Source organism: Thalassophryne amazonica, chromosome 8 (genome assembly GCF_902500255.1).
Source record: "Thalassophryne amazonica chromosome 8, fThaAma1.1, whole genome shotgun sequence".
NCBI lineage: Eukaryota > Metazoa > Chordata > Actinopteri > Batrachoidiformes > Batrachoididae > Thalassophryne > Thalassophryne amazonica.
In genome coordinates, this window is record NC_047110.1 from 46,711,963 (window position 1) to 46,737,623 (window position 25,661).

Below are 25,661 nucleotides of genomic sequence, written 5' to 3' on the forward strand. Positions count from 1 at the left end.
GTCTGTTTATTTGGCCGTCGAATCCATGTTTTGTAATCCATGTGTCTAAATATGAGACATGTGTAGGATCTTTTTGTTCCATAAATTTCCAATCTTTGTTACCTAGACGGTCCCGCGGAGCCTGCCTTTGTGTCTTACTGTTTGACTTCCCCATTTTTACGTTATTTTTATCTTTTTTGTTTTTATAAAGATAAAATTTAGACCAGTGGGTTTTCAACACCTACAGTGTTCTAAACACTGGTTATGTGCTTCTTACGGGACAGCGAATTTAATTTTCCACCAGCCAGTGAGTTCCCTTTCTCCTCCCCGAAGGAAGCGGGAAATCCTTGCCTCTGCCTCTGACCAGTGGTCGCTGTTTACTTTCCCGTAATTTTATATAGAGGAGGATCTAATGACCCGTCACTCTCATTCAGTCACCTTTATTACACTGTCACACTTTTTCACCGGTATTAATTTAGACGCCAGAGGAGCCCGTGCCTCCTAATACAGAGTTTAACTAGTTCGATACTAGAGGATTCTGTTCACCCTTACGGGGTTTAACTGCGTTTAACATTACCTGACATTGTCTAGAATTCTCAGGGTTTTAACATGACTTCCTGTCACTATTCACTGTCCTGTCCGTTTATGTGACTACCTGTCACCACACATACTTATAGTTTGTTTTTCAATTAAAATTCTACTCACTCAACCGCTGTCTTCCCCTCACGGATTAGTCTTCAACCTTCCGGATCCCAGCCGGCGGACCGAGCCAGTCCCGTCAAAGGGTCTCGGTACCTTGGCCAAGGATTTTCCTGGTGTCAGTCTCGTCCGCTGGAACCCTTCAGGTATGTTGACCTCCGGCTCGAAGGACCAAAGTAATGTTAGGTTTAAAACCACCTAAACATCATAAAACTGTAACAGAGAAAGACACAACAGTCAAATAAGAGTCAGAGAGTAGAATTCAATTGTAAATGCTCGCGAGGAGTGCAGCACAGAGACAAACTATTCTAACAATCTCCAAACTGCACTAAACTCTGGCTGCACTCTCGCTCTTTTTATTAGGACGTCATACAGGTGCGGTTGTCAGCATACGTGGCATAAGCAGTTGAGCAATCATAAACAGGTCTTGCAACTACAGTTGAGCAAGATTTGCGACTTCTGGTTTCTGCGACCTCAGGCTACTGGTTTGGGGAAGGTGCGGTCAGGACTTCTCTCCTGGGCTCCGTTCTTCAGGTGTTATCTTCAGTCAGCACATGTCGGTTAACCTTTTGTTCTTTCCTGTGGTTGAAACCACATGCGTGCAGTAGAAACATCATTTGGCAACACAGCTAGTAACACAATTTGCAATACAGCATACTTTCTTTTGGAATCATATTCAATCTTTACAATTCTTTTGCACAAAAGCAATTCATATGATCATATACAAACATTTTCATTCCTTATTATTTATTTTATATTTTATTATATTTTTAATGGTTTGATAAGTTGTTTTGGACATCAACTCTTCTGACCTCGCTTTGCGACATCACATAAGTTCCTTTTTCTCTCTAACTGCAAGGATAAAAACAACTCATGTAATCATTCATTTGTAACATACTTTATCAAGAGGTCATCAAGAAGTCAGCAACAGACTTCTAACAGATACAATGAGTTTATTTCCATTACTAAAGTATTAATAAAAGAATGTATAATATAAGGAATATAGACTAGAAGAATGTATAATAAAAGAATGTGTGATAACTGACATATCCATATATACATAAATCCAACAAAATGTGCCGTTCATTTCTAAACTGGACGCTGTCTTGATCCGGTATGTCCTCTGACTAGCACAGGAATTGTGAAAAGACGTGGACATCAGCACTTTTTCCGGCACATTAAGACAGACGTGCAGAGGAGTTCGGCGCGTGGTGGTGCAGCCGCTCGGCACAAAGAAACGCCGCGATGAAGCCTCACAGGACATGTTGGGGCTTGTCCAGCTCAAGCTCAATTTCTCGGATATTCACACGACAGAAAAGCAACCGGAATCCGTCTGAAAGCCGTCCTGAGAGACCAATACCGAGGTGGTTTTGTGCCGCGTCAAGAGCGGCACGGTGGTGCGTCCCTCGGCTTCTTTTTCAATGAAAAAACACTCCTGTAACGGTGGAATGTGCCGGAAAAAGTGCTGATGTCCACGTCTTTTCACAATTCCTGTGCTAGTCAGAGGACATACCGGATCAAGACAGCGTCCAGTTTAGAAATGAACGGCACATTTCACTGTTACAGGAGTTTTTGTCATGGAAAGAGGAACAAAGGAGGAGGAATTCCGTACGTCACGGCGGAGCTGCCTGGCGAAAAGAAACGCCATGATGAAGCCTCACAGGACATGTTCTGGCATGTTCAGCTCATGCACAATCACAATCGGATATTCACACGACTGGAAAGCAACCGGAATCCGTCTGAAATCCACTTTTAAGCCGTCCTGTGAGACCAACACCGAGGTGGTTTTGTCCCGCGTAATGAACGGCTCCGTGGCGCGTCCCTCGGCTTCTTTTTCCATGAAAAAAAACTCCTGTAACGGTGGAATGTGCCGGAAAAAGTGCTGATGTCCACATCTTCTGCCTTTTTGTGAAAGTCAGACGAGGTCCCGGATCAACAAAGCTTTCACGTTGGAAATGATCTGGTTGTTTGTGCGGGGTGTCAGCCTGTCCATCGGCGCTGGGAGCGCGCTGCGCTCTCAGCAGTTGTGGGTCGTCCTTAAAGGGGCAGTAACACCCCTTAATCTGTTTAATCCCCATAAAATCGTCCCTGAAAGCCATATTAATTTTTTGAACGGTGTCCACCTGGAGGTCTCTTACAGTTTCTAGAAAAAAACTCATGCAGCAAAGCTCCAAATCGTTCAGACATTTATTCGCAATAAAAACAGACGAGAGGGGTGGACCACACCTCACTCAAAGCCTGCTCACAGGCGAATGAAGCAACCGACAGGCATGAAAAAACTCACGCATGCACACGAGGGTTCAAGCTTGGCTGACGCAATCACACGTGATTCAAATCCATATGGTTTTTGAAAAAAATAATAAGGTCGGATACTTTTCTAACAGACCTCGTATGTCGAACACATAAGTAAACCCGGAGCAGGTGGTCAAGCGAGCATAGGACTTATACTGTGAAATGGGAGGCCCAGGTTCATTTACCATTATGGGCACCTGTGTTGGGGCAGGTAACTATCAGGTTTGTTCAGCTGGTGGTCTCTGCACGTGAACAGCATGAACAATTAGGGGACACAAGTCACCTGATAAAACCCCATGGATTGACCCTTTTTACATTCCTGTAAACTGTTAAATGAAAACATTTAAACAACCTAATCACATTTTTTTTCACATTGTGTATTGTTACCATGACCAAATACATAATGCATTTACATGTGAAAAAGTTGTCAAAACATTCTAAAAGCAGACTAAAAGTAACACTGATATGTCATTGCAGTGTATATAGGGCCTTTCTGAAGATGTCTGTTCCATAACACAAGTGATATACAGTGCATCCGGAAAGTATTCACAGCTCTTCACTTTTTCCACATTTTTTTATGTTACAGCTTTATTTCAAAATTAAGTAAATTCATTTTTTTTTCTCTCAAAATTCTACTCACAATACCCCATAATGACAACATGATTTTATTTTTTATTTTTTGCAAATTTCTTAAAAATAAAAACCTAAGAAATCACATGTACATAAATATTCACACCCTTTGCTCAATACCAGTGGCATCCAAAGTATTCCAGAAAGGGTTGAGGGGGTGCATGTTTTCTTTGCAGCCACCAGCTGGAGTGAGTGGCTGCAAAGCAAATCTGCACCCTCTAAGCCCTTTCTGGAATAGGGGAAGTCAGGGCACAGTGGATCAGAAATGTTGTTTATGTGGCAGCATAAACAGATTATGCATAGGTTTAAGTCATTCTATTGTGGATTTAATACAGCAAGTTATTGTTTATAAGGCTGTGTTATTTATGTCTCCCCAAGTGTTTGAAAATTATTGATTCACTGTGCCCCAGACACTAATTCACGGGGCACAGTGAATCAGTGTCAGGGGCACAGTGAATCAATTTACAATATAAGGAAAAAACACATGATTATAAAGATATGCGGCACCGCCGCGACGTGCAGAATTCCTCCACACGTCTGTCTCAATGTGCTGAAAAAGTGCTGATGTCCACATCTTTTCACAATTCCTGTGCTAGTCAGACGAGCGGAGGCTTCGTGCGTCGTGGCGGTGCCGCATGGCGCACAGCAACGCCGTGATGAAGCCTCACGGGACATGTTCTGGCATGTCCAGGCACATCCACAATTTCTCGGATAATCACTCGATGGAAAAACCACCGACAGCTGTCTGAACACCATCTCAAAGCCGTCCTGTGAGACCAAAACAGAGGTGGTTTTGTCTCGCTCCAGTAGCGAATCCATCGTGACGCGTGAACCCTTCGCTCAGCTTTCCATGACCGGAAAATGGTTGATGTCCAGCTCTTGTGATAACCAGAGAAATGGCACACAATGGTCACGGATCCAGACAGCCATCCGTTTAGAAATTAAATGGTTGTTCAGCCTGTCGATGGCGGCTTCAGAGCGCGGTGCGCCCCACAGCCGCTGGGGGCCGTCCTTAAAGCGTCAGTAACACTCCTTATTCTCTACCAAACCCGTAACATTTTCACCGAAAGCCAGATAAATTTTTCTAATGGTTTCCAGCTGCCAGTCTCTAACAGTTTCTGAAAAAATTCTGATGGAAAAAAAAAGCCCAAATCATTCCGCCATTTCCTGACAATGAAAATCCGACGAGGGGGCTGGACCACTCCTCACTCAAAGCCTGCTCACAGGCGAATGACGCAACCGACAGGCGTGGAAAAACTCACGCATGTGCACGAGGGTTCAAGCTTGTCTAACAAACTATAATCCAGCAAACCAGCTATGTAATGTGTGAGTGTCTTATATAGTGATATAAGTCCTTTAGAAACTATTGTAAATACAACTGTCAATTTCTGTTCAAATGTGAAAACAGTTGTTAATATACACAAATTATAGAAATAATTCATGGAAAACTGAATGTATAAGCTTCAACAAGTAATATTTGTCATCCACTTAATACTGGGGCTTAGTAAATCACTTTCTAGACTGAGTCACTGTGCCCCGGGTGCATGTGACACACATGAGTCATGTTATCAAATAGCTGATAGTCTGGAGAAGACATAACACATGGTCATCAGTTGGACAGGGTAGTCTTCTACCTAATAATTTTTTGGGTCACCGTTCCTCTGTTGTGAGAAATAAATACAAAGGCACTGACATCCACAAAATTTACTTTTGATAGGAAAAAACTTACTTCACTTGCCACTTAGTTTACCTTTAATGTATCCAAAAACAAAACACTAATTTATAACGGGGATGTCTTTATGCATAAAAATATGGCATAACTGCTACAAATATACATGTAGTTTTGCAGATATAGCTACTGATTCACTGTGCCCCGTGATTCACCGTGCCTCAGTTTCCACTTTGGACATCGCTGCTCAATATTTTGTTGATGCACCTTTGGCAGCAATTACAGCCTCAAGTCTTCTTGAATATGATGCCACAAGCTTGGTGCACCTATCTTTGCGTAGTTTTGTCCATTCCTTTTTGCAGCACCTCTCAAGCTCCATCTGGTTGGATGGGGAGCGTCAGTGCACAACCATTTTTAGATCTCTCCAGAGATGTTCATTCAGATTCAGGTCTTGTCTCTGGCTGGGCCACTCAAGGACATTCACAGAGTTGTCCTGTAGCCACTCCTTTGATATCTTGGCTGTGTGTATAGGGTCATTGTCCTGTTGAAAGATGAACTGTCACCCCAGTCTGAGGTCAACAGCGCTCTGGAGCAGGTTTTCATCTAGGATGTCTCTGTACATTGCTGCATTCATCGTTAGCTCAATCCTGACTAGCCTCCCAGTTCCTGCCACTGAAAAACATCCCCACAACATGATGGTGCCACCACCATGCTTCACTGTAGGGATGGTGCCTGGTTTCCTCCAAACATGACACCTGCCATTCGCACCAAAGAGTCTAATCTTTTTCTCATCAGACCAGAGAATTTTGTTTCTCATGGTCCGAGAATCCTTCAGGTGCCTTTTGGCAAACTCCAGGTGGACTGCCATGTGCCTTTTACTCAGGAGTGGCTTCAGTCTGGCCACTCTACCATACAGGCCTGATTGGTGGATTGCTCCAGAGATGGTTGTCCTTCTGGAAGGTTCTCCTCTCTCCACAGAGGAATGCTGGAGCTCTGACAGAGTGACCATCAGGTTCTTGGTCACCCCCGTGTTGTTTTCAGTGTATGATTTAAAGGTCACTCATCACTGTGATTTTTTTTAATATTGTTTAATTTATTTTCACAACATTCTATTATTTTTATGTCCTGTACATTTGAAAATCAATACACAGAATTGCTCATCTATTACTGAAAAACAACAAGATGTCATTTGGCTGGAGTCAAAACATGTGTTCCTGATGAAAATATGTCAATTAAATGAAAAGGAAACTTGGGGTTTCGAAGTAATTTAAACCCAAAATTTACTGTCAATGGTCAGTACGAACTGAAATTTCAATAATGGGTGAATTTTGTTGTTTTGGGTTCATATAAATGCCTCAGTTTTTGAATAAATGTTCCAGGACTGTCCAATTTGGGGCCCTTAGGCCACCTTTGGCCCACACTTGCTTTGCCTTGGCCTCCCACGCCAATTACCAAGTTCTCTTTTATTGATGGACCAGAAATGCTACAAATAATCTAGGTTTTATGTTTTTCCAGTTATTGTGAGTATAACATCTTTATTAAAGAATAAATTATATAAGCGAAGCATCGCACAGCGGCACAAAGCTCACTCAGTGGAAGAGGGCGTCCTAAACAGGTAGTGCCAATTTTCAAATCCACAGTAAAACAGGAAATATTCAAATGTCAAACACTTCCTGGATCGACACTTTCTGGATTGAAGGGAACTCAGGAACAGGAACTCAGTGGCAAGCTCAGACTCAAAAAGGATGCCAATTTATCAGTCACAGTGAAACAGGAAATTTTCAAATGTCAAACAGTTCCTGGCATGGGTGGAGCTAGAGCGGAGGCTGGGGTTTCACTGGACTCTCCTGAAATCTGACTGGACACAGATGATTGACATGTCACGGCCAGTGGTGGGCACACTTCCGATAATCCGATAACAGATAATTATCGAAGATAATGTTTTCATTTTCAGATTATCTTTTTAGATAACTTTAAAAACCATTATCGGACTAATTATCCCCCGATGAATTGTCGTCCGATAACTTTTAGACTGATAACGTAGTAAACCAAGCTGAACAGCAGTAAACATTTTTAAAATTTCAAATCAGTTGAGACCTACCTGTTGAAAGTTTCCTAAGAGATGTATAGTTCTACCCTCTGCAAACAGAAGCAAGCTGGTTTCAGGAGAAACCATTTTGCCATCTGCAGGCAAAGACGAACTGGTCACAAAACAAACAAACCAAAAAAAATCATTTAACACAATACTGATATGCTGGCAATATCACCCAAGTCATCCAGAGGCATACATTTTTTAACTTATGGTTCAAATTTTAACCAAACTAATTTTGGACAAGTTATTTAAAATTGTCTGAAGTTTTATAAAGTGAAAACATCAGATATATATTTTAGTTTTAAAATAATGTGCTAATTTTTAAGGTTTTGTGAGCACATGCTGTGCCCAGCAGTGCATTATGGGTAATCTCAGTACGTTCACGACAGGACAAATGCATTTCAGACACTCTGTTCAGGCTCCACGGACAGCAGCATTAAACTCTAGTGCCTAAAACTCTTGTGAATATATTCTCTGGGTTTATAGATGTTATTGTATTTGCGTTTGTTAAATTCCACACATCTTAAATCAATGTAGCAGACACGGATTATCTGGAATTTTGTTTTGGCAAGTTTTCAAGGCCTGTACTGCCATCTACTGGCCAGTAGTGTTCATGGCAGTATTCGCCCTAAGTACTACAAGTAAGCGTCTGGGCAGCAGTAGATGGCAGTGTTCTATTTATTTTGACCCCGGTTATATCAAATGGTTGTCAAATCAACTTTTTGGCTTTGCAAATGGCTTTTTTTTTTCTTTCTTTCTTTTTTTTTTACAAATTAAGTTTAAAAACAAAACAACAACAACAGCAAAAAACATTACAAGACAGCTCTGTGGTGTATGCACATGCACAGTGCGAGCGGTTGGATGCTTGTAGCTCTTCAGCAGCCAGACCAGAATAATATCAAACAGGTTTGATTTTCATTCGACCATACGATTGGCAATCAGGAGGTGGTCGTGAGATGTTAAACGCAGCTTGTTACTCCATGTACACTACACGTTTCAGGACGCGCAATTAACCTGAAACTCGGTCCAAAAATTTTTCACACGAATGAAAAATCATCTGAAAAAGGGCCAAAACTCGCACAGTGTAAAGCCAACATTTATGTGTCAAGACAATATTGAGTGCACGTTTTACAACATCAAATGCCGTGCGCACGTTTTATGATGTGCGCACAGCACTAATAAAACATGCGCACATTCTCTCCACATGCAAAACATTTTGCGATGACACTTCCAGGGCTCCATAAAAATGCCTGTTTTTACAAATGGAATATTTTACAAAAGCACATTTATCTGTAAACACCAACACACGACACACGTCACATTAACGTGTTGGTTTACATAATGAATGACTGAACCAATCAGTGTTTAGCAGAGGCACTTTTACCCAGAATCCTTTGCGATCTGTCTGTGTTTGTTACAAAACCTCAGAATTAGTGCATTATTCAACATTAAAAGATATATGTTATATTTTAACTTTGTACAAATGACAGAATTGATATTAATGGAGTTATTCTATCAGTATTCACACAAAACCATAAGTCAGGATGCCTTTATTTTTCAAGACCTCCGCCTGACCGGAGCATTGTGATTGGTAGAGAGTTGGCTTTGTGACTGTTCTCAGGGTGTTTCAGTGCTGTAGCTGTGTAGCTTCCAGAAGGGGGCAGCATGTTCAAACATAGAAGCGCTGACTCATTGTTTGGGTCTTTTGTCACTTTTTATGCTTCTAAAAGCGATCGTGGTGTTTAAACTCAAATTCAGCTTGTTAGCAGTTGCAAATGTACTAGAGACAATACTGGAATTTATCGGTTATCTGTAACTTCCGATACATTTTTGGGTGGTTCATCTGTTTATCTTTATCAAAGATAACTTTTCAGTTATCTGATTATCTATTATCGAAGTTCATTTTTTGGTTATCTGTGCCCACCACTGGTCACAGCACCACACGTCTGGTTATAAGAGCTGCATTTTCAAATCAGTGAGTCACACTGACTGCAAGGTTCCTCCTGTCCAGTAGTTTGTGCTGTGTACCACAAAAAGTTGTAATCCACCTTAGTAGGAGAAGAAAAATGTTTGCTCCAGATTTGAACTTAACACGTTGTTTGAACTATGGATTTCTAATCACACCAAACTTATACTGGTGAGTAAACAACCGTATTTTATGTCAGAAATGTGTTCCAGGTTGTTAAAAGCACCATTTCACCTTTAATTCGGGTGGCTTATTGTTGTTGGCTTATTATTGCAGCAGATAACTGAAACAATCCTTCAAATGGTGATACAAGCATCAAATTCAGCACAAATACAGCTGGAGCAAAATTAATGGCATAATTTTAACTTTTTACCCCTGTAGAAACTGAAACTGACCTTTGTCACCATTCTTCCTGCTTAATAGAGAAGCTTATCTTCGGCTGGACTGGGTTTCTTGACGCGAGGACGTTTCGCTTCTAATCGCAGAAGCTTCCTCAGCTAAATTTCTTGCTTTGGTAGTCTGACTTCTGTCTTGACTCTTGTACAGAAGAACAGAAGCCAGCAAAAGCTGGAGTTTTAAACCTAACCAGACCCCTCCTACTGAGAGGCAGACTGCTATTGGCAATGACTAACAATTGCTCTAATTAGCACCTATTGTACTCTAGTTAGCATCCTCCTAATGACAGGGCAGCTGTCCTTCCTAAAGGGGCTTTCACAGTGGCGTATTCGTAGAGCTGCTCATTACAGCGTATCGTCTACGCTGTAATGAGCAGCTCTACGCCCACTTCACGAGGAGTTTTTTCTCAATACGTAGCAGTATTTTGAGGGCTACGCGCGTAGGACGGAAGAAATTAAACCTGTTTAATTTTCTTCAGCGTACAGCATAGCATGGAGCCTCCACGGGAGTCCACGCAGCGCCATGCTACTGTCCGCTATTGTGAGCCCGCCCACGCGCTGCAACACGGACTGTGCGCAACTTCACATCTCCCTGTTGTTCTTCTGGAGCTATAAATACTGTGAGATCGTTGCTTCACTTTATCATACTGGACGAGGACTGTTTCAGTGTCGCATCATTTCATAAAACCGCTCTCTCTCACACACACACACACACACACACACAGAGAGAGAGAGAGCACGCGCGGGCAAGAGAGCGCTTTCAAATTCACTCAGATTCCTCTAAATAAAATCTCTCTCACTGAGAGAGAGAGAGAGATTTTAAATAGTCACAGCTGTGATTAGAGAGAGAGAGAGAGAGAGAGAGAGAGAGGTTTTATTCAGAGGAGTGAGTCTCCTTATAGCGCTCTCTCGTGCACGCGCACTCTCCCTCTCATAAACGCCACTCGCTGCATGTCGGTGCGCTCATCAAACGCCCTGATCGATCAGAGAAAAGAGCTGACTCTAAAATAAACTCGCACTCGCTGCATAAAAAAAAATAATAATAATAATGTTAAATGACTATCGCACCACACCATGCAGTAGAGAATGAGTAGAGAGAGAGAGAGAGAGAGAGACTGCTTAAAATAAAATAAAACCGATCTCTATCGCGCGCGCTTTCCCTCTCTCTCAGAGCGCACTTCACAGAGGCAGAAAATAGCACTGAACTGGTGCAAGATGGCACACGTGACTGTGTGCACACATGAACACACGTGAACACACGTGAACACACACACTCATGATAAAATCCCACTGATTTTCAAGCGCAGCTGTCTGGAGAGAACTGAAAAAAAGGGGGAAGTGGCTTTTTTGCGGCAAAAGAAACACGCGCTGTGCACACATAAACACGCAGCTATACGAACGGAATGAACACTCGAGGTACGCGCGCACTCCAGGCGTACTAAAATAGCCACACACGCCACAATACGCAGCTCTACTAATGGAATGCACAACGGAAAAAAACGAGCACGCACGTATTTGGGGCGTATTTCAGTGACTCACAACGCCGCAATGAGCAGCTGTACGAATATGCCACTGTGAAAGCCCCTTAACGATGGGACTGACGCCTCTCCTGACGACTCTCCTGATGATGTGAATGACTCATTACCATGAACAAAAGAGTGAAACTGCTTTGACCTGAGTACCCATCAAGCAACCCAGTCCAGTCGAAGATTCACGCTTCTCTACTATAGAAACCACCTGGACAGCTGAGAACCTTCACAGAAACATTCTTCCTGCTTTTACCTCATAAGGCCATAACATTCAGTCACAGAGTCCAAACTATACCTTTTTTGGAATCTTTATGATCAGGCAAATAACATGGTGTAGTTTTCTATATAACTGGAACATCTTTTAATTTAGACCAGGGGTGGGCAACTTGTTCAGAAAGGGCCAAGAGGGTGCAGGTTTTATTTGCAGTCACTGACTCCACCAGGTGATTTCACTGATTAACTGATTCCATCTGGTCAAAATGATATTAATCAGTGAAATCACCTGGTGCAGTCAGTGGCTGCAAAGAAAACCTGCACCCGCTTGGCCCTTTCTGAAAGTTGTCCACCCCTGATTTTGACCCCTGTGTAATTCTTCAATTGAGCCCTACCTGGCTGCCTCTTGAAAATTCAAGTGGCCAATCAGTTTAATTTTTTTTAAGAGTTCATGTCTATGGATTATTTGTGCCAAATTTGATGCTTGTATCACCATTTGCAGGATTCCACTCTAAATATTCTCTTATCTGCTGCACTATATATGAGATGTAAGATGCTGCTCCTCAGTGTTTCTCACTTGCCCTCAAAAGTATTGGAACACTTGGTATTTCCTTTAACTCAAACTGAAAGCAAATCTCTACAACTTGATATAAATTAATTAAAAATCTAAAATCCAACTTCCTGATGAAGTGGTGTAGAGGAGGATTTTCTTAAAAAGAAGACCTGAAAGTTCAGCTACAATTTGACAGAAAGTACATCTGAGATGAAAGCCTTAATTTGATGTTTTAGTGAAAGAAACTTTTGTATTTCTTCATAATTGATGTAAATAAAGTCCAAGACATATTCAGTGACGTGGAAATGTTCATGTTTCCATTCCCTTACTTATCTAAAGAAAACTGGCAATAAAGCTGATTATTATTTACAGCTATTATTAAGTTTTAGAGATTTGCTTTCAGTTTGAGTTTGAGGAAGATAATTTTAAAAATTTTAATGCTTTATTTTTTGTATCTCTAGTATTTAAAATGGCATAAACAAATTAAAATGTGTGAAATTCCAATTGTTCCAATACTTTTGGAGGGCACAGTATCCTAACCTTGTGATGAATGCAAAATGAGTGTGGTATTATTACTGTTTTTTAAAGAATGTTTAATTTTCACTGTTGCTGCACTTTGTGTCAAATCATAGTCATATCGTATATCATACTGATATGAAAATTCAGTAAGGTATATCTTCTATTATACCTTCCAAATCTAAAGTGGAACTCTACTAGTGTTTACTGGTACACCTAAATATCTTTAATTAGTAGAGCCACTTAGGTGCCTGGTCTGAGAACCAGGGATGGTAGGTTGAAAAGCTTTTTTCTCCCATGGGAACTCTCCCTACCCACCTAAGCGGCTCAAGAATATGGACAGCATGTATATAAGTGACATTTACATGACAATTTATATGACAATATTTAGATACGATAATTTGGCCATATTGTACAGCCCTACTGTCAACTAGCTGAAAACTTTGAATATTAATTTACATCTACATTTAAAAAAAATGCTTAAAGTGGCAGGAGGTTAAGAGGGCTGTAATTGGGGGGTCAGATGAAAAGCAAAAAAAAGAAAAATGCTTAAAAAGGTGGGGAGTCTGGGGGGGCAGAGCTCCCCCAGAAGCTGAAAGGTTTTAGTCCTGCTCATGCTCCCAAGAACAACTTTACTGAAAAAAGTCTGAAGGACCTAATGAACATGGTTAGATGGCGAGGAGCTTTTCCAGGCATGTGAGAGGCAAATAAAGAAAAATGCTTAAAAAGGCGGGGAGTCTGGGTGTGGGCGCAGCCCCCCCAGAAGCTGAAAGGTTTTTGGCATGCTAATGCTCTCCTGAAGCATTTACTCAAAATAAAGTCTGAAGGACCTAAATGACATGGTGAGATGCTGACTAGCTTCGCTCATTCATGTCTGCGACATGTGCATATTATCATGCGCTGTCTCAGGTCTCCAATTTAAATTTTGATGCAACATTGACCAAAATGTTAAAAATTTAACAATGAAGGTCAAATATGTATCTATGATGCTGACAGGAAAGTTTTCCATAACAGAAGAAAGATGAGAACAGTAATAGTTAACTACATCTTTATTGTTCCTTTTCAGTCCAGCCACTGAGATGTCCGAGTTTCATCGCTGCACCAAATTTCAGCAGAAAACAAACACGTCACCAGTGGTGCCATCATATCTCAACTACGGTGAGACTGCAGGAGTATTTTAGGACTTTAATGAATGCGATTCCTCTAGTCAGCTGAAGACCTCCTCTTCCAAAGCAGTTCACATGAGATGACTGGCTTAATGAAGGTGAGAAGCGAATGTCATCATCTATGGTGTCTGACATAAAGAGATGCCACTCTGAGATTTATTTCACATATAGCTGACACGCTGCTTTGGGGTGATGTGTTGCAAAGTGTGATGCAGTTTTGTTTCCAACGTCATGCATGTTAGAAGGCAGAGCCGCTTCTTTGTCCTAAATGTCAAAGTTCAAGGCATTCATGCATTTGGCAACTCTTTTTTTTATGGTTTGTTGCATGAAATAAAACTGGAGGAAAAGCACTTGGTGTTGGATAATGATTATATATAGTCACGATGTAGCACCATGACTTGCATCAGTCAAACTACGAGGGCTGTCCGTAAAGTATAGGTCCTTTTTATTTTTTTCAAAAACTATATGGATTTAATTCATATGTTTTTACGTCAGACATGCTTGCACCCTCGTGCGCATGCGTGAGTTTTTCCATGCCTGTCGGTGACGTCATTCGCCTGTGAGCACTCCTTGTGGGAGGAGTCGTCCAGCCCCTCGTCGGAATTCCTTTGTCTGAGAAGTTGCTGAGAGACTGGCGCTTTGTTTGATCAAAATTTTTTCTAAACCTGTGAGACACATCGAAGTGGACATGGTTCGAAAAATTAAGCTGGTCTTCAGTGAAAATTTTAACAGCTGATGAGAGATTTTGAGGTGATTCTGTCGCTTTAAGGACTTTTCACGGTGCGAGACGTCGCACAGCGCTCTCAGGCAGCGTCATCAGCCTGTTTCAAGCTTAAAACCTCCACATTTCAGGCTCTATTGATCCAGGACGTCGTGAGAGAACAGAGAAGTTTCAGAAGAAGTCGGTTTCAGCATTTTATCCGGATATTCCACTGTTAAAGGAGATTTTTTTAATGAAAGACGTGCGGACGGGTCCGCGCGTCGGGACGCAGCCGACGCGGCGTGGCGGCACAGGAAAAACACCTCCGTGTTGATAACCATTTGTAAAATCCAGGCGGCTTTTGATGGCTTTCAGTGGAGTGAGTATATGAGAAATTGTTTATCAGCTGGAGATGTTCCAACTTGTCCTCAAGGCTTCCAACAGAGGTGTTTTTCCTGTGGCGGAGCGTCGCGGCGGCTGCGAGCCGACGCTGCAATCCGCCTGCACGTCTTTCATTAAAAAAATCTCCTTTAACAGTGGAATATCTGGATAAAATGCTGAAACCGACTTCTTCTGAAACTTCTCTGTTCTCTCACGACGTCCTGGATCAATAAAGCCTGAAATGTGGAGGTTTTAAGCTTGAAACAGGCTGATGACGCCGCCTGAGAGCGCTGCGTGACGTCTCGCACCGTGAAAAGTCCTTAAAGCGACAGAATCACCTCAAAATCTCTCATCAGCTGTTAAAATTTTCACTGAAGACCAGCTTAATTTTTTGAACCATGTCCACTTCGATGTGTCTCACAGGTTTAGAAAAAATTTTGATCAAACAAAGCGCCAGTCTCTCAGCAACTTCTCAGACAAAGGAATTCCGACGAGGGGCTGGACGACTCCTCCCACAAGGAGTGCTCACAGGCGAATGACGTCACCGACAGGCGTGGAAAAACTCACGCATGCGCACGAGGGTTCAAGCATGTCTGACGTAAAAACATATGAATGAAATCCATATAGTTTTAGAAAAAAATAAAAAGGACCTATACTTTACGGACAGCCCTCGTAAGTATGAATCAGAGGAATTCAAAATGCAGCATTTCTCCTCCATTTTATGGAAATAAACTTTTACAAATGCCCAAATAGTAGTGGGTCAGACAAACACTATTGTAAGCAAGGACAAAAAAAGCAGTTGTTAATACTTATATATGTTTGCCTCTTATTAAGGAAAAGACACACACTTAGTGGAAACAACCTCATAAGACTGGGATGTTTTCTAACCACTGACATGGATGGCTTTGCTTCTGTTTATACTCACACCAGATTATGAAAAAGCAAATATACAATTTTACTGTTAAAGGAGCTAGGCAAGTTGTATTATTAGAAAATATGAAATATCCACCAAAGAAGTAGACGCTGCACAATTATCTGGTGGCATGAGCGTCACTACTGTTCACCGTAGTTGTTCATAGTGACGCTCATACGAAACTGTAAAACAAAGTACATGAAAATGCTTACATTTAAGAAAATGGCAACATTCTTTAAAAGCACCAGCTGGAGGATCCATGATACAGCCAAAACAAAAGTCCTTTCTATTCTATGTCAGTCTGAACTTAGCGCTGCAACAATCACAACTTTACAACCAAGCAACACCGAGACAATCAGGAAAAAAAAAACAAAAAACAAAAAACACAGCATCATGTTTCAGGCAAATTTTGGGTCTACGCTTGAAATGGCTGTTTATGGCATCAGATTAGTGCCAAAAGCACTCCTTTCAGACACAAAGTCTGCTGAAATGAAGAAGACAACGGCACCTGGACAAAACTTCCTTTAGGTAACCCAGGTAAGAAAAACATTTTAAACATTATATTTGTCAAATGTTATAATTATGTTTATCAAATGTTATCAAAACGTTAGCTGTAAAGTTCTCGCAATTTTTTTTTTTAGGAAAGTTTCTTTTTGGTTCCCAGAACATTTGACAATAATGGTAGCACATATATGTGGACTATATAAAAGTAAAGTCCCTTACACTGCTTCCTTGTTTTCATTAGGGGTCACCACAGCAGATCCAAGGTGGGTCTGCATGTTGAGTTGGCACAAGTTTTACACTAGATGCCCTTCTTGACACAATTTGACATTAGATGTAGAAATGGGGCAGGGGTGAAATTTGAACCAAGCACACTAACCACTTAGCCACCGGCACTGTGTGTGTGTGTGTATATATATATATATATATATATAGTCAAATAGCATTCTCTGAATCCTATCACAAAGTTCATTATATTATATTATCATCTAAAATAATCAAATAATAAATTTAGCTTATTGTTCAGTGACATCTTCCTATATATGCTCACTCACTCACTCATCTTCAACTGCTTACAATAAAGTAAAATTAAAAAAAAAAGTCCCGACCCAGCTAACAAAATAAAGTTCCCAAAACATTGTAAGAACGTTTTCCAAATGTAATCACAACTTTAGTACAAATGTTTTAAGAACAATTTTAAAGACAGTTTCTTTTTGGTACCCAGAGCATTTGACATTAACATTAGCACAAACAATTTGAGAACATTAGACCTAACGTGCTGGGAAAGTTTTTAAGGAAAGTTTTTAAGGAAAGTTTCTTTTTATTTCCCAGAACATTCTGGTAGCGTTCCATAAAGTCACCAAAATATATGTTTCATCGAAACATATATATAGTCTAGTCACTGACAGAAATTTGGAGTAAGAAAGACAGTGAAACTAGAATGAATATATTTGTCAAATTTCCCTCAACTATAAACATGACATGTCAATATATAAAAGGAAGTAATAACATTAGGAAAACTTTCTAGAAACGTTTCTGATAACCATAACCTAAATATAATCAATATATAACGTTACCAAAACGTTATGCGTTAGCTCAGAAGAAACCCATGGCTGAATTCGGGCATTGGGCTGTCAATCACATCTTCAGAAACAATCAATCATAGCAGGGCCAGTACCGAGCCTGGTTCCCTCCCCATTGTGCCAAAAGTTTCAAACGAGAGAGCAGAAATACACATGTGAAATAATATAATATGCCCGAATGCATGTTTTATCGTGCGAATGCTTTTGGCACTAATCTGACGCCATAGTTCTTATAATGCTGAGTTCAGAGCATCTTTCTGTTCTTTGCTTTACATTCACTTTTGTGTATAAAATGGACCTACACCCAACATCGTTGAGTCATTTTGGAACAATTCAAATGCTTCTTCGAGATAAAATGTCTACGTACATGCGCATAGTTTGGTATTTTGTTCAAGTTTGGAAGCCTAATTTGCTTTCTGTAATTATTAGATAGCAAATGCATATGAACTGGATAATATAATTTTACTATCACAAAAGTCACTTGATTCTGTCGGGCATCTAATGAGAGGGGCCATTTGCTTTGACTGTATCCCTGTAACAATGGGTGTGCTTCATCTCACAAAGAAAACACAGAATGCCACAAACTTGCAAGTAAAGAAAGACATTAAGACAATTTTACAACCTCATACACTTATCCTTCACACATATTATGTAGCTCATACTATGGAATGTAGGTTATATTATCCAAAATTGTACAGATCAAATAAAACCTTCATTACTGAGTCTCCATCAGAAAGGTCGGCTTCACACTCCAAAGCATACATGTGCAGTCATGATCCATTAGTGTGAAAGATAAGTGCAATTGTTTATATAAGGCATATTTTTAAAAGTTGACAGAACTCCTCTGACACTCCTCAAACAGGCTTTTGTAGGTACTCAATAAGGGGTGTCTTTGTCCTTTTCCATGTTTCCACAAACATATTCCAGAGGAGAGAGTTGGAATATAATGTCCTGGTTTCAGGGCAGAACCAAAAGATTGTGGAAAGAGTCCCAAGTTTTTATAGACAAGAACCATAAAGAATTTCCTTCAGGGGAAGGATAGATAAAGATGACGCTACATTCAGAGGTTCAGGCAGAGCATAGCCACCAGGAGCAGGGACAGTATGCTGAGTGACTGAGTGCACACGACACCTCCACCTGAGACACACAGACAGGCGCATTTATGAACATTGTTTTGGCTTTTATTAATTTCTTACACTCTTTCATCAAACAATACAGTATGGCATAGAAAAAAAAGACCAAATGACAAAAAGTACAGTTGGGAAAAACACAAAGATGGGGGCATAATGAAAAAATTAATTAAATAAAAACAAGAACAATAATCGAGTAGCTATCAGTGATAGGGAAATAAAACAAATAAGACACAACATAATCAAATGCAGGTTTTTGAAAACTATTACATAAGAAGACTAGTAGCTCTCACACTGTCACAGGTAGCAAGTACGTGCGTGTGTGTGTGCTATTACACGGCTTTTTATGATTTAGGTATTCATTTTCATCTTCCCCATGATGTTATTTCTTCCATGACACTGAACCTATGTTCTAGGAGTTTGTTTCATCCACAGAGCACTCCTGTGGTTTCTGTGTTGATTTTCCCCTTGGTGCTTGGAGCAATGTACAGGTCTTTCTCCGGCATACTTTTGATGTGCGCACGTTCTGTTTTCTCCTTTACCTTTGTGTTTCTTTTCTGTGTACTTTTTGTCCTTTCTCTGACATCCTCTTAGTGATCATGATTTAGTATTAATTAATAATTAACTCATTATTAGATTACTTAATGTTAATGAATGAATGTTAATACTGCAGCAGTCCAGCAGAAAATAAAACAAAATCTAAGCTCCCTGGAATTCTGTCTCATCCATCAAAGTAAATCCTGTATTTGGAGTGTGAAGTCTGATGTTACATCCCAGCTGTGTAAGGATCACCTCCAGAGCTCCTCCATTTGTCAATGCCCTGCATATTAAATCCCCAGTGGCTTAAATTCCTGAGTCTGTGAAATCAAGTTGTCAGGAAGGTCTGGCCTGAACGATAAGGGATAAGAAACACCACAGGATGGGTCAACTCATCAAGATCAATTACAGAATCTTAAGACCTTCTTTACCCAGTCAGCCTTCGTGTTTGTCCATCAGCCAGAGAGGGGATTGAGGCTATCAAGGATTTAGTCATGGACTGTAAAGTTTCCCATCAGCCCTCCAATCTACGCTGTGAAAGCTGAAATGACAGCTCTGCTCAGGCACATCGGAATCCACAAGCACTGGCAAATGAGAAACCACTGCTAACGTTGAACCTTACATAATCCCACAAGCCAAAGACAGACCAGGAATGTGTACATCACTGGTTTTAATACAACACATGTAAAATATGTTTAGGACGTCTTTACACTTGTGAATATCTGAACATATATAAAGTGGTATTTCTTAGTTGCTACATTTGATTTCAGTGCTCAAAGATATCACCAGGGACAATCAATCAATCAATCAATCAATCAATTTTTTTATATAGCGCCAAATCACAACAAACAGTTGCCCCAAGGCGCTTTATATTGTAAGGCAAGGCCATACAATAATTATGTAAACCCCAACGGTCAAAACGACCCCCTGTGAGCAAGCACTTGGCTACAGTGGGAAGGAAAAACTCCCTTTAACAGGAAGAAACCTCCAGCAGAACCAGGCTCAGGGAGGGGCAGTCTTCTGCTGGGACTGGTTGGGGCTGAGGGAGAGAACCAGGAAAAAGACATGCTGTGGAGGGGAGCAGAGATCAATCACTAATGATTAAATGCAGAGTGGTGCATACAGAGCAAAAAGAGAAAGAAACAGTGCATCATGGGAACCCCCCAGCAGTCTATGTCTATAGCAGCATAACTAAGGGATGGTTCAGGGTCACCTGATCCAGCCCTAACTATAAGCTTTAGCAAAAAGGAAAGCTTTAAGCCTAATCTTAAAAGTAGAGAGGGTGTCTGTCTCCCTGATCTGAATTGGGAGCTGGTTCCACAGGAGAGGAGCCTGAAAGCTGAAGGCTCTGCCTCCCATTCTACTCTTACAAACCCTAGGAACTACAAGTAAGCCTGCAGTCTGAGAGCGAAGCGCTCTATTGGGGTGATATGGTACTATGAGGTCCCTAAGATAAGATGGGACCTGATTATTCAAAACCTTATAAGTAAGAAGAAGAATTTTAAATTCTATTCTAGAATTAACAGGAAGCCAATGAAGAGAGGCCAATATGGGTGAGATATGCTCTCTCCTTCTAGTCCCCGTCAGTACTCTAGCTGCAGCATTTTGAATTAACTGAAGGCTTTTTAGGGAACTTTTAGGACAACCTGATAATAATGAATTACAATAGTCCAGCCTAGAGGAAATAAATGCATGAATTAGTTTTTCAGCATCACTCTGAGACAAGACCTTTCTGATTTTAGAGATATTGCGTAAATGCAAAAAAGCAGTCCTACATATTTGTTTAATATGCGCTTTGAATGACATATCCTGATCAAAAATGACTCCAAGATTTCTCACAGTATTACTAGAGGTCAGGGTAATGCCATCCAGAGTAAGGATCTGGTTAGACACCATGTTTCTAAGATTTGTGGGGCCAAGTACAATAACTTCAGTTTTATCTGAGTTTAAAAGCAGGAAATTAGAGGTCATCCATGTCTTTATGTCTGTAAGACAATCCTGCAGTTTAGCTAATTGGTGTGTGTCCTCTGGCTTCATGGATAGATAAAGCTGGGTATCATCTGCGTAACAATGAAAATTTAAGCAATACCGTCTAATAATACTGCCTAAGGGAAGCATGTATAAAGTGAATAAAATTGGTCCTAGCACAGAACCTTGTGGAACTCCATAATTAACTTTAGTCTGTGAATAAGATTCCCCATTTACATCAACAAATTGTAATCTATTAGACAAATATGATTCAAACCACCGCAGCGCAGTGCCTTTAATACCTATGGCATGCTCTAATCTCTGTAATAAAATTTTATGGTCAACAGTATCAAAAGCAGCACTGAGGTCTAACAGAACAAGCACAGAGATGAGTCCACTGTCCGAGGCCATAAGAAGATCATTTGTAACCTTCACTAATGCTGTTTCTGTACTATGATGAATTCTAAAACCTGACTGAAACTCTTCAAATAGACCATTCCTCTGCAGATGATCAGTTAGCTGTTTTACAACTACCCTTTCAAGAATTTTTGAGAGAAAAGGAAGGTTGGAGATTGGCCTATAATTAGCTAAGATAGCTGGGTCAAGTGATGGCTTTTTAAGTAATGGTTTAATTACTGCCACCTTAAAAGCCTGTGGTACATAGCCAACTAACAAAGATAGATTGATCATATTTAAGATCGAAGCATTAAATAATGGTAGGGCTTCCTTGAGCAGCCTGGTAGGAATGGGGTCTAATAAACAAAAGACTCATTCCTCCAAATTAGTACTGTGCAGATTTTTATAAATGTACTTTCATGGCAAATTCCCATCACTATCAGGAAGAAGACAGGAGGCAGAGCTGGAGGTGGCAGAGCTGAAGATGTTGAGATTCTCTTTGGGAGTAACAAGAATGGACAAGATTAGGAATGAACATATCAGAGGGACAGCTCAGGTGGGACGGTTTGGAGACAAAGTCAGAGAGGTGCGATTGAGATGGTTTGGACATGTGCAGAGGAGGAACCCAGGGTATATAGGGAGAAGGATGCTGAGGATGGAACCACCAGGCAGGAGGAGAACAGGGAGGCCAAAGAGGAGGTTTATGGATGTGTTGAAGGAGGTGGTTGGTGTGACAGAGGAAGACACAGAGGACAGGGTGAGATGGAAACGATTGATCTGCTGTGGCAACCCCTAACGGGAACAGCCGAAAGACAAAGAAGAAGATCAGGAAGAAGGAACAGAAAATAAATTTTAAATGCAAAACCAGTGATGAAAGAGAGCCACGAAAAAAAATCCTGGGGGTTTTCCTCCAGAAAACTTTGAAATCTGAGATGCATTCTGCTGCATTTTCAGGTCCATTTACCCACCAAAAAAAATCTCCAAAAAATTCAATATTTTGTTGGGTCGGGTCACTTTTTTCACCCTGGAGAAGAGGCTTTTCACACAACTTGTATCATCACAATACAAGTTTTGTGAAAATACTCTTTTTCCCATATTGGCAAGATGACAAAACTATAATCCACAGTCTGTCACATGGATTAGAATACGGTGTTATTACTATTTGATAAGACCACATATTCACATTGGACTGTTACTGTTCTCACTCTGCATCTATCTAAACTTTTTTTTATACTTGTTTTTTATTGGTTTTCACAAATTATAACAAAATACAAAATACACAGAACAACTGGTCAGTTGTCATCAATATACATTGTCCATTTTTCCCAAAAGTCTTCGTGTTTAGCTTCTTGCAACCTTAAAATCAAAGTAAGTCTTTCCATACTGTGAATTTCTTCAACAATGTCCATCCAGTTTTTAACTGTGGGGGGTTCTTGTTTGTACCATTTGCGTGTGATGGCTTTTTTTGCTGCTGCCAACAAAATTTTAAATAAGTATACATCTTTTTTCTGAATCCCTGCTCCCATTACATACCCAAAGTATAATGTCAGTATTGTTCTTGGTATACTGTACCCAAATACCTTTTCAATTTCACTACCAACATCTTCCCAAAATTGGGACAAGTTTTGACATTGCCAGAAGATGTGTGCATGTCCCACATCCTGCTCTCCACACTTTCTCCAGCAGGGTTGGTGCAAGGATATTGATGCCTTTTTTTTTTATCTTTGGTGTAATAAAATATCTGACTAAATTTTTCCAACAGTAAATTTTCCAATTTCTTGAGCTAGTTGTAGTTACTTGAGATTTGCAAATATTATACCACGTCATTACTTATGTCCTCCTGCAACTCCTTTACCCATTTATCTCTAATATACAGTGTTGATGTTCTCCTATTAACTATCAATGCTTTATACAACTTTGATATGACTTTACTACTTTTGTTTTTATATGCATTATTTAATATTTGTGTAATTGCATTCATTTCACATGGGAGGTTTGGCTTTACTTCTTTTAAATAATAGTCCCGTACCTGAAGGTACATACAGAAATCTCGAGATGCTAAATCAAATTCTTTCTGTAGTGTTTCAAACCTTTCAATTTTCCTTTTTTAAGAAATTTATTTAGAATGTTTAATCCTTTAATTGCCCATATCTAAACATTTGACTTCAGCAATTTGTGCTTTTATAACAACGGATAGGGTCTTAAAATACACTAAATTACAGTTTGTTACAAGTAAAGCTGCATCTACTGTTCATTAAGTCACCAATAAAACTTTAGGTGTGGTAATGAAGACCTGTACAGCACCGCCAGAGCCAACCTGAAGAAGGGGCTCAGACGTACCAAGACAATTTATAGGAGGTGAATAGAGGACTGCTTCAAGAGTCAGGACTGTAAAGAATAAATGAAAATATATGCTATTTTACTTATAATTAGCTTTGCATGCTAACAATGCTAAAAGTTACCAAACTGAATAAAAGGTTTTGTGTTCATTATTTACAAAAAGTAACAAATGTTTAGAAGTATGTACACCATGCAGGTTTAAATGAACTAGATATTGTATTGAATGAATGAAGTTGAATAGAGTGTATACTTGTGCCATAATGTGTTTAAGGGTTTTATCATGATGTTGAATGAAAATGTGTATGCCTATGCTTTGATAGGTGTTCAATTGATTTATAATGGTTTTGAAATGATACAATATTATATGGTTTGATTAATGATTGAAATATGTGCTTCTGATAAATTGTATTGAACATGTTGAACTGTTGACAGGTGTGTTGACTCTCAAATCAGTTAAGTGTTTTGGTTTAAGGTTTTCATAAATAACATGCTTAAGTAGGGTGTAACATGTTGGTTTTAAAACATGGCAGACATTGACCATTTTTAATAGTCATTTTTATGCCTGACATGATGTTTCATATGTTCAAAGGTCATGGGGTCAAGATGTGTACTGCAAATAATATTGTTGTTGCCTCTGTTTATAATCAAATGGTTTGTACATTTATGTTTGAACTATGCTGATCAATAATGAACAGTTGAATGACTGTATTGTTCAAAATTAATTGCTGCTTCTGCATTCTGTAAAATGTGAGTGATTTCATATTTTGACGGTGAAAGAACTTTGTTTCCACAGGGAGAATAATGGCTGGGTTATTTGTTATCGGGGAGGCAACCTTGAAAGTGTCTGTAGAAACACAATAACACCACAGAATTAAACACATGGACCTGTTCTCATACGGAGCTGAAAACAAGAAAACAGCGCACAACATTGGACGATTAAGGCTTAACAACAATGCCTGCTTTATTCCATGAAGTTACATGTTTGTGCTTAGACTGAGGACGTGTGGGACTGGGTGCTCTGCCCGGACAGATTGACGTGCGGGACTGGGAGCCCCGCCCGGACAGATTTCTGAACTGCAAGCTTAAAAACTCTGTTTTGGAAAAGAAGAGTGTTCTTTTTGCTGCACATGCTGTGGGTATCGGTTTTGTGGCATTATTAAAGATGTGTATGCATTCTGAACCCATTTTTGCGCAAAGATGAATGATTTTTGATGACTGATCTGCTCTGCTGTTTTAATAAACCTGGTAGGATTAACTTGAATTTAAATTATTGTTGTCTGTGTATTCTTGCACTGCCCACAGACTCACGAGGGGAAACCTGAGATTTGTAGGTGAGTTTTGATGAGTTTTGTAGGTGTTTTTTCCCCAACAGGACTCTCGGCGGGTGTGGCAGGGTGTTCAGCACATCACGAACCACCGACCCAGCACCCTGTTGGCAGACTACAGTGGACGGCGTCTCAGGACGGGTGTTGAGGGAATGTGCAGCTCAGTTAGCTGGTGTGTTTACAAACATTTTCAACCAGTCCCTGAGCCAGGCTGCTGTCCCCCCCCTGCCTGAAGTCCTCTATTATTGTCCCCCTCCCTAAGAAGACCAGGATCAGTGATCTGAATGACTATCGCCCGGTGGCACTAACTCCGATTATTATGAAGTGCTTTGAAAAGTTAGTCCGGGCCTACATCATCTCCTGCCTTCCCCCTGGGTTTGACCCTCACCAGTTTGCTTATCGTGCGAACAGGTCCACGGAGGATGCCATCATTATGGCTCTACATGCTGCTCTGTCCCATCTGGAGCAGCAGGGGAGCTATGTGAGACTGCTCTTTGTGGACTTTAGCTCAGCATTTAATACCATTCTTCCAAGCAGGCTGGTGATTAAGTTGTTGGACCTGGGGGTGTCCCACTCCATTTTCCGGTGGATCTTGGACTTCCTCACAGACCGCTCTCAGAGGGTGAGAGTTGGCTGTCACATCTCTTCGGCCATTAGCCTCAGCACCGGCTCCCCTCAGGGCTGCGTGC

General features: G+C 40.5%; 1 protein-coding gene across 2 annotated transcripts in view; it reads right to left on the reverse strand.

The window, feature by feature from the left end:
• Window positions 1-17,597: 17,597 nt before the first annotated feature.
• The window catches only part of cntn1a (contactin 1a), a 106,266-nt gene continuing 98,202 nt past the window's right edge, over window positions 17,598-25,661 (reverse strand). For both annotated transcript variants that reach the window (XM_034176099.1, XM_034176098.1), the window contains exon 22: window positions 17,598-18,413. In XM_034176099.1, coding sequence (XP_034031990.1) covers window positions 18,337-18,413 — 77 coding nt within the window. In that variant the 3' untranslated portion in view covers window positions 17,598-18,336. The remainder of the gene's footprint in view (window positions 18,414-25,661) is intronic.